Source organism: Chelmon rostratus, chromosome 16 (assembly GCF_017976325.1).
Source record: "Chelmon rostratus isolate fCheRos1 chromosome 16, fCheRos1.pri, whole genome shotgun sequence".
Classification (NCBI taxonomy): Eukaryota; Metazoa; Chordata; class Actinopteri; order Chaetodontiformes; family Chaetodontidae; genus Chelmon; species Chelmon rostratus.
In genome coordinates, this window is record NC_055673.1 from 2,933,396 (window position 1) to 2,943,778 (window position 10,383).

At 44.3% G+C, this 10,383-nt stretch overlaps 1 protein-coding gene across 1 annotated transcript in view; it reads left to right on the forward strand.

Annotated features, from left to right (window-relative positions):
* Nucleotides 1–9,992, forward strand: part of dbpa (D site albumin promoter binding protein a) — a 29,639-nt gene extending 19,647 nt beyond the window's left edge. Inside the window, exons 4-5 of the mRNA XM_041955067.1 lie at nucleotides 5,026–5,279; nucleotides 7,785–9,992. Of these exons, the coding sequence (XP_041811001.1) occupies nucleotides 5,026–5,279; nucleotides 7,785–8,000 (470 nt within the window). The 3' untranslated portion in view covers nucleotides 8,001–9,992. The remainder of the gene's footprint in view (nucleotides 1–5,025; nucleotides 5,280–7,784) is intronic.
* The last annotated feature ends 391 nt before the right edge of the window (nucleotides 9,993–10,383 follow it).

Here is a 10,383-nt window from a genome sequence, read left to right on the forward strand (position 1 = left end):
AATGGAGGAACTTTAGCTCTGGTAGAAACACTGGATTTAAATATCACACCGGCAAAATGTTGAGAATTAGTTGCCTTAATCCAACAATATTATTATATACAAGCAGGCTGTCAGTGGAGCCGACAGGCTCCCTGCAGCCTGATGGAGAGAGAGACAGGGAGAAGCAGAGATTGACAGGCAGAGCGACAGGCGGAACGAGAAAAACACATAATCTCAACTAAATTAATGAAAGCGGCGAGAGGATCCCAGAGTCAGCGGCTGCTTCGTCCAAATGGCTCCCGCTCACAGACAGGAAATGAAGCCAGGCGAAGCCGCGCTCGGCGGCCGTTTATCCGGCAGCAGCGGGACCCGTGGTCTTGGATCAGTTTCAACTTTTTGCCCAAAATGGCTGTTATTAGGACGGGGCTTTGGGCAGACTTATCCAGGATCAGCCCCCGTCCAGCTGCCAGAGAGTCAGATCAAACCTGCGGCACTTCATCTGATGGAGTCGCTGCTTCACGGGCGAACAGATGGACCAGAGGACGTATGGATGGATAAAGAGGGGATATATGGAACATTGCATTATGGGAGATTCATGGTGATTTTATGGATAAACATGTGCACAGTTCGTATGTAGCATGCCATTTTGTATCCTGTCAGAAACTTTTTTTGGACTTGTTTGATTATTTGATGCATAAAATGCAGCCGCAAATCATCCGACCATCAGTCCAAAAGCCAAAGATGCCGAATTTATGATTATATAAAGAGAGAAAAACAGCAAATCCTCACAGCGGCAATGTTGGAAATGAGCAAATGTTGCTTGGCAGAGGCCTTAAAGCTGCATTTCAGATATTTCTTTCCACTTGGGGGCAGCAGAAACAAGCTGCCAGTATATCATCTTAGTGTAACAGCTCTCCTTTTCACTCTGTTTTTGGTCTCTACCAACTCCTGAGGGAAATATCTGCTCCACCAGGCTCACCAGCAGCTAGCCGCTAGCGCAGTAACTGACCAGCAAGAGCAACATCATGTCCATGTTTGGAGCAGTTTATTCTTTCATTTAGCTCATTTGTTTGACGTCTGGAAACTGAAGCTTCTTTCGAGACTCTTCTGCCGCAGTGTTAAACTCTGCATGGCGACAGGTCGCCAAGACCGGCCAATCACCAAGCTACTGTATTTGTGAGGCGCCCAAAATAACCAAATGCACAAAAAAGTCAACTTCTCCAGCCTGACTTTCACCAAAGTAAAAAAATAAAGGATAATAACTGCAGAGCAGGATGATGCGTTCATGTCACACTGGAGTTTCTGTAAATCCCAGCTCCAAGCTGGGGGCAGACAGAAGTACGAAATGTGCAGATGTTTTTGTGTAGTTTCTCAAAAAATAAACATACAAATTGTGTGAAAGTGAAGGTGATTAAAATCCCAGAGGAGTCAAACTTATACCCCCCCTCCCTTTTTAGGACTGAATATAAACACAATCATGAGATATGATCTCGGTTTGACATGAGTTTGAACTCGAAACCAACCATCCACCAGTTCCTCTTGCACCAACACTGCACGCTCACTGTGCAGTCGAGTGTTTTCAGCTGGATTTCAGGGGTAACGGGGGGCATTTCGACCATCTACTTCCCCTCAAATGTTTCAACCCTTGCCTGCTGCAGAGCGTCAGTCAGCTGAGCCTGAGCCTGAGCAGGTTTGACTTTGGTATTGTGGTTTACGTGCATAATAAAATGACTGACAGCTCACAGCAGCGCTCGAGTAGGAAATCAGTGTCAGTCGTGCTGCTCTGACTGACGTTTCCAGGTTTACAAAACCGCCTGCACAAAGTCCCGGACGCCTTCTCGTGCTTCCGCGGTTTGATGCTACATCTTCCAAATTAAATTACATCACTCTTTCTGAATCTGTCATTAACGAGAGGGATTTTGGATGTATTTGTTTCAAAGCCAACATCGCTTCCTCTTGTCTTTTTCTGGTAAAAAATAACTTACAAGTCAAATTACGTGCTGCAAACATGTTTCATTCGCTCAAGTATCTGAAATCTTTCCACTACTGTTTCAGCCGGTATTGGTCACCAGCTCGGCAGTTATTTATAATCTGTGGCTCAGAGCCCAGAGCTCCAAAAAAGCGTCTTACAAATGCTGCCACAACAGAGTTCAGACTGGTACTGGATGATTGCTCAACTAACACTTGTATTCCAAAGAGGAAACGTTTGGAAAAATCTTGTCGTTTTTTTTCCAGGCATTAGAAATGGAAATTGAATGAGAACTGTCTGAGCCGGTGTAGAGATATGACTGAAAATAGACCCACTGTTCTCGGCTCTATAGCGTTGCATTCAGGAAAGAGAAGCAGCGCTAATGCAGAGTAGCTTCAGGGTGAAAGCATCTAGGGGACTTTTACATTCACTGCTACGCAATTTACGAGCAGCACTCAGGAATAACTTGAACTGATTTAGCTTGAAGTCACACTGTCACACTGATTGCATCACTACATCATGCTTTCTGTCTCACTGCCTGGTGCTGCGATATTTATTTCATTTTATTTTATTTCCACAACATTGATTTTTAACACCAGTCTTCCACAGTGAAACCTGCTGGAATCCAACTGGGGAGGGAAAAAAAGCAGCTCTAACATCATCTGTTGTCTTTCAGTTGAGCATTTTTAAACATAAACGGGCGAAAGAGATCTGATTTCTCTCTCATTTCGCTGTTGTGCTTCAGATACGATCATTCTGTGTCTGTATTCAGTGATACAAGCTGATTTTCCCACACGAGGCACCACAAAGGGTTAAAGACAAACCTGATCTTTCCTGCCTGCTGTAAATCCAGCATCATGTGAACCCGCTGCCCTGCTCAGCTTTTCTGGCTCGATACTGCCACCTGGTGGTGAATCGATGTCCCTGCAGCCACTTTGGCCAGCAGCACAATGAAGATGCTGTTTGTCTGATTTAGACATTTAAAGATGTGAAGCACTGCAGTGTCCACCTGTCATTAAACATGCAAGACGTGAAAAGAAGTGGTTGTGCTTCATGGACAAACGAACATACTCGCATCCCCCCTCCTCCAACATTTTCAGTTCAATTTGAACATATTGCCCGCTGTCTATAGAGTAATCCTCTTTATGTCAACTCATCTCTGTGGGTCAATCTTGGCTAGAGTGTCCAGCTCATGTGACTCTGCAGCCAGCGGCCTGCAGATGAGCTCAGTACCAAACCTTCAGACTACAACAGGGTTTGAGTGACGGTTCCTGTCAGCAGCTGGTTTTTACAATTTCATAGTTTGTTTTTTGCTTTTGCCATTATAGAATCTAAATCAGGTCATTTCCATGCCCTAAAATGAGGAGAAGAAATGCTGCTTTCACTACCTCTAATGTAAATAATAATAATAGCAGACATGGTATGACAACAAACACAAAGATCTATACAGTTTCTCAAATAAAAAGTCAGCTACTGTAGCTGCTTGCACTATTATTGTTAATGTAAAAATACATTTGCAACAAATATTAGATGTATCCAAAACTACAAATGATGAGATATTACGAACCCAAGAGATTAATCTAACCTAAAATGTCATCTTGCCAGAGGCCAAGTGGCTCTGGAACAACATTTAGACCATCATGGGACGCTAAAGCAGACTGTCTGAGCCTCCTGTTTGTGTCACTGTAGACCTGATGTCCACTGGGATCAGATCTTCATCTTTAGCGTGTTAGCTAGCCGCTGCTCTCTGACATGTGACCGTCCTCGGTGAGGGCAGATGGGCTCTGCATCTGCGGATGAAAGTAGATGGTGATGATTGGACACCTACACGAGTAATTAAGCCAGTCCTGCTAATTCTGTGTTTACTGCATCTGCATGCACCATCAAGCAGATTATACGTCACTGGAAACGTATACACAATTAACCAGCAATTAACCTAACCATCTGAAGGAGCCTGCACAGAATACTCAGCAGATAAGGCGAATGAGAAGAAGTTCAAACCAGATTCACTCCACTTCAATGCATCCACATCCACAGTAACTTAAAGCCCCTTTATATCGGCTCTGGAAATGTTTGGCAGCTCTGTTACAGACGACACAATCACACTAATCTGCTCAATATGTTTCACCGGGATTGTTCCGTTTCTCTAAATCTCTTCGTGTTTTCCAAATTTAATTTATTGTGGCACAGGAAGAACAAGAGTGAGACAGCTGGTTTATGGATTTCTTAACGAGCACAGCAGCCCGCGGGTTAAAGCAGCAGCCCACGAGCGTCATGAAGCTTTTTGTGCACCAGCTGCTGAACTCTGCACGGTCAGGGCTTTAATTTAACACGTCTAATCTTAAAAAGCTGCCCTCCACTGGATGTACATCAGCGTGTGTGTATACGGACATGGAGTAAAAGCAGCTTTGTTTAGCTTCTTTTTACATAAAGATGCACTTTAGAGGGACTGAAGTACAACTTTAAAACATAACTTTACCCACAACCACAAGCTCAAACATCTGAAGTGTTCCTGAGCTCATATAGTAACATCCTTTATCCAATCATGTGTTCACAAAGTGTTGAACCTCGCTCCATCCTCGCTGTGACCCACTGAGCCTTTCAATCATGATCCTATCACCTGTTACCAATCAGCCTGTTTACCTGTGGAATGATCCAAACAGGTGTTTTTGGAGCGTTCCACATCTTTCCCAGTCTTTAGTTGCTCCTGTCCCGACTTGTTTGAAACGTGTTGCTGCATCAGCATCAGCAGAATAAGCAGAAATTTATGAAAATCAATGAAGCTGATGAGCTCAAACATTAAATATATTGTGTTTGTGCTGTTTTCTTTTGGGTTTATGTCGGATCAGCACCTTTGTTGGACTCATAGGTGTTAAACATTGTACCAGTCTTGTATCTCTAGAAATTCAGGCTGTGTCCCTCCTTCACTTCTATACAAAGCTGTCTTGGCTTTTAGAAAAACTGATACTCTAATTTGGGAGAAAAGTTGCAATCAGTACAAAATTCAAGATCTGAATGACTCCTGAAGTTTGTGGAGCATCAAACTAAGTCATCATCCGTCTCTTTATCCCTCCCAGGTGGTCAGGCGGTGCCTCAGGACCAGTCACCCACTTCAACTTGCCCTCCGGGACCTCCTGGACCTCCGGCGGGGGCCAACGGCAACAGCGACATCATGGTGAACTTTGACCCCGACCCAGCCGACCTGGCTCTGTCCAGCGTGCCGGGCCAGGAGGCGTTCGACCCGCGGCGGCACCGCTTCTCTGAGGAGGAGCTGAAGCCCCAGCCGATGATCAAGAAGGCGCGCAAAATGCTGGTCCCCAATGAGCAGAAGGTACTACATCTCCCTCAATTCCTTGCAGTCCTATCAGAGTCTGGCTTGTTTCACATGTTTTTTTTTTTTTGCCAAATGCAAGCATGCAAACTGCTCACCAGCCACCCAGTAATTCTGTAGGTTAGCTTTACTATGATTTTACAGCATTTATGGTTTGTTTAAGGCAAACACGATGGGCTTTTTAGTTTCAAAATTTGCCAGTAATACAAAAATGTTGTATTTCTTGATACTTGTTAATATCCAATTTCCAAATACTGACACAAATTTCCAGATAATGAGTCGATTTCTGAAATAGGCTGAAATATTCTGACAGCACTGGCAGAAAATAAGGTTTTTGGGACTCAGTTACAGATAAATTCATTCATACAGTGAGATGTTTTCATAATTTAAAGTAAGGTCAAAGTTGAACCTGACTTGACAACAGTACTACAATATATTGAGCTCAGTTTATTGCACAGTAGGGTCTTATCATTGGCTCATGCTTTCATCGCTCAGTGCAGAGCAGCTGCAGCTCCTGAGGTGTCTGTAATTTACGGAGAGATGAAGATTCACCTTGTCGCGCTCAGTCGCAGCCGGTTTTATAAATTACTTGTATACAGGTTTTGGAAAAATGATCTTGGCCCAAAGCTAGCTCAGATTGCTCTGCAGCTGCCCATAATTGAGACATTAGATTCAATGATTTAATACCAAAGCAATGATCAGTGCTCTGAGATTAGTGTAAAAATGCTGCAAGAGCATAATGACTTCTCTGATGAGTTTAATGGTGGAGTAAAGTTAACTTTGCCAGATGTAAACAGATCCAGTTAAAAGCTCTGTGAACCTGCCGTGATTCCACTGGCATAAATCTTTCAGACAGAGATCTCTGGCAGGGTTTTACTTTCAGTTTGGAATTCTGTTTTGCTCTCTAGGTCCAAAAGTTCAAAACAACAATCTCAGTGGTTTCCAATCCTCCTCTCATGAGACCCTCATCTGCCAGCAAATGTCTTTCATGCCCCAAAAAACCACGTTGCAGACTTTCGGGAGGCTGCAGGGTATTTCTGTCTGCAGCGTTGAGTACTTATTCATTCATCTGAGCAGCTGAGCACAGCAAGCTCCATTAAGAGAGAAGATTTATTAATAGTATTTTCACGAGTCATTATTATCCTCAGTCTCACCTTGGAGTCCCATCCTAGATGTTGCACGATGCAAGTGATTCAACATTATCAAGTTTAGCAAGTAGCACCTGCTTGATATACATGCAGACCATGTGAGTGCTGGAGAGTGCAGGTGTCTGTCTTTTAATGTGTCTGCGTGAGCTTTAACATTAACGGCCAACATGAAAAAACATGAGCAGATGCTCCAAAAGAAGAACATAATGAAGAGTCTGTTATAGTCTAGATGAGAACATCTTGGAGTGTATTACTGCTCTTATACCATGGCCGCCAACCACAGGCAAAAAGAAGTCACATGATGATGAAGCTACAATAAACTGTAGTGTTGACTGGCGAAAAAAGCATAAAAACATCCATCCACTGTCTGCCCTTATGTTCAATATGCTGCATTATAAATATAAATATACATTATTATATGACAGAATTGTTAAGGGCTGAGAAAATACTGGATTCAAGGTTCAGGTGGTTAGAATAATAAAAAAGGTAGATTGATCAATGGGAGACGATCTGTGCAGATCCAGGAGGGGTCAGCAGGATTTCAGGTGGTGGACCGGAGCTGGGCAGATGATCCTGAGACACGAGGAGAACACGCTTTAGTTAAAAAAAAAGGCTAAAACTAGAGCAAAGAACGTATTGATCCTGTGGCTGGTGATTGGTGGATCGGCTGCAGCTGTGGTGGCTGATTGGCACGGGGATCAGGTGTAGGTGAGCCATGATTGAGGGGGAACACACACACACACACACGCACGAGGACAGACTCAAGGAGAGGACTCACCTCACACAAAGGGACAGGGGACAACACAGGGGAGGACGAGGCAGAGGCGTCCTAACCATAAAAAGGCAAATGCTAATATAGCTTCTGCTTGTTGCTAGCGCAGTTAGCTGCTTAACTGTGTCCCATAGAACCACCTGAAAATAACAAATGTTTGGCTACAGAGACACTGTCGCTAGCAATGCATCTGTACAGAATCTATATTAGCACTAAAGCTAACAAACAACCACAGAAATTAGCTTTGGGGCTAACCATCTTGGTGTAATGCGATGGCATGTTGGAGCAACAGAGGTTTTCCCGCTATCCCTTCTAGCCAATCAGAAATGAGTATTTTCTGTGGCCATGGTATAAAATGACATCGTTTAGCCTTTCTGTTCTCTTGCAGTCCACATTTTCATGTTTTCATGTTCTGACTATTGAGCCGTTGCCACCTTTCCTCCTTCCCTCGCTCCTTTCCTTCCATCCTTTCCCTCTCACCACACAACTGACCCTTCTCATTCCGCTCTCTCCCTTTTTTCTTTGTCTCCTCCCCCCACTTTCCTCCCCACACACCCCAACATACCACACTGGCGTGGATGACAGGATGAGAAGTACTGGAGCCGGCGCGTCAAGAACAACGAGGCGGCGAAGCGCTCGCGGGACGCCCGGCGGCTGAAGGAGAACCAGATCTCCGTGCGCGCCGCCTTCCTGGAGCGGGAGAACGCCGCCCTTCGCCAGGAGGTGGCCGACATGCGGAAGGAGCTGGGGCGCTGCAGGAACATCATCAACAAGTACGAGAGTCGACACGGAGACTTGTGAGGCGACGGAGGAGGAAGAAGATGAAGGAGGAAGGGGCGGGATGGGGAGGAGGAAATGAGAAAAGGGTACAAGGCAACCCAACAACAGCAGCACTTTAGTTGAAGTGGCGAGGGGGAAGGCCGGCGTAGATCTACAGTAAGCGCTGTGCGACACCGGGCGCAAACACGAAACACGTGTTAGCGTGCGCGCTGTGCTCCAGGATGTCACGACAGGAAAGCACAGCGACGCCATTTTTTTTTTTGACTCTCTTTGTACATGCTGCTTCGTTGAATCCACACAACGTACTGTATCACCCCGTGTTACCTCGGCAGCTCCCGTCGCCCTCGGTGCTGTGCTTACGGCCGGTGTCGCACGGCGTTTTCGCAGGTAGTGCGTTCCGGCCGCCGCTCCAGCCAGTTCAAACAGGGTGTTGAATTCACATTATGCCAGTGAAATCTCACTTTTTAAGCTCAAGGCACGGATTCAAGCCAGGAGAGGTCAGATGTGTAATTTTTTTCTATAAATAGGACAAAAAACATGTATATTTTTGAACTGAGCAGGAAGGCAAGACTAGTCCAGCAAAGAGGAGGAGGAGGAGGAGGAGGAGGAAGGGGTGCAGGGTTTTCGTCCATACCGCAAAGAGATTTTGACATAGGATTATTGTATATTTTTCTATTAGCAGAGATAGTCAGGAGGAGGATTTTGGAGATAATCTTTTGTATATTTTATATATGGGGCGGGGAGGGGCTGTAAGCTGGACAGTCACTGGGCCACATGAAGCTTTTTCCTCCCAGCTGTTTATCGCTAAACAACAAATAATCTATTTTCGATTTCATGGAGCTGGTTAGTTGGAGGTGGAGGCGTAACAGAGAATGTATCATGGTTGAATCAGGTATTTCACACGGTGCGAGGCGAGGCGAGGCGAGGCCGGGTATCTTAGTAACGATTGTTCGCGGCACGGAGGGCGTCAGGGGGAAGATGGTGAAACAAAAATTGTATAGTTTTAGGAAATTTTTGTGTTCGTTTTTTTCTTTGTGGGCTCGTTCAAGCACTTGATTTGTTATCTTCTCTTTGATTCCGTGTCTGACTTTGAAATAATCGCAGGGCTCTTACTTTTGAAGGTGAAGGAGAAAGAGAGAGAGAGAGAGAGGAAAACAGGAAGTAATTAGCCATCAGAGCAGCTGGACGTGAGCAGATGTTAGAAAATAAATAAGGTGGAGGGTTTGGCTGCCGGGTTTGCGTTCGGCTTGGTGTCTCGCTCACACACACGCATGCTGAGACACAATTTGATGACGAAAACGCAACGTGGTTGCAGTCTTTCTCTCTCTATTTACTCCTCAATTTGTCCAGGAAGTGCAAAAATGAAATACTAACTGGTTTAGGGTTGATTTGCCCAGTGACTGAAACCTTCAGCATGCAGACACACAACAAACAAACACACGGACACACTCGGTCCTCACCCAGGTTTTAACCCTTATCGTTGTTGTTGATGTTGTTATGGACTTCTATGGTGCTGATCTGATCTGATCCTTCACCTGATGCACACACACACACACACACACTGACAAAAATCACAGCCACACATGCAAACACACATAAAAACCACTTCCACCATCTCACACACACACAGTACTGAACTGCCTATACCCTTTCTTTGTCTTTTATTCCTTCTTTTTAGTTTATTTCTTCTTTCTTTTGTTGCATATTGTATCGATAAATCGTATATAGATTTACACACCAACACTTGTCTATACCTCTCCTTCAAACTTTACCCAATGAGAAACGAGAAATGCACCCTACTGCTACTGTACCATACAACTGTACTATTGAATATTAAACTATTCTCTCACTAGATATATATATATATGTATATGATATATGCTTGAATTATGTGATTATAGTTGTAATATGGAATATATTACAAAGAAACCCATCTGAATCATTTTGTCAGTTTTTTTCTCAGGTGTTTTTGTCTGAGGTATTAAATACACGTATTAAAAAAACAGAAAAAGTCTTTGATTCGATCATAGAATTTGTCATTTCTTTTTCTTTCTGTTTGGGGTGGGAGGTTATATTTTATTTTTCCTGTTTTGCAAAGCATTTCAGAGCTGTTGGGTTTTATAGTTATAAATCTGTTGTACCCCAGTTTATTACTAACTCACGATGGGACGTAAAACTTCCTCGTCCGACCAGCTGACCGTTTGCTAAACCCCGCTCCATCCGTGAACAGTTCACCATCAGCACCAGTGGCTTTATTTCTCAAAACAGTGGGTCCATAAGTCAGACAAGCAGCTTCTTATTTGTAGGCCAATGGTTGCTGGCAGATTTTATTAGCTGTAGCTACCTAGCTAGCAACTCCATTGCTTCCGAAATCATTGGATTGGCCGTCCGAGTTTAACGGGCG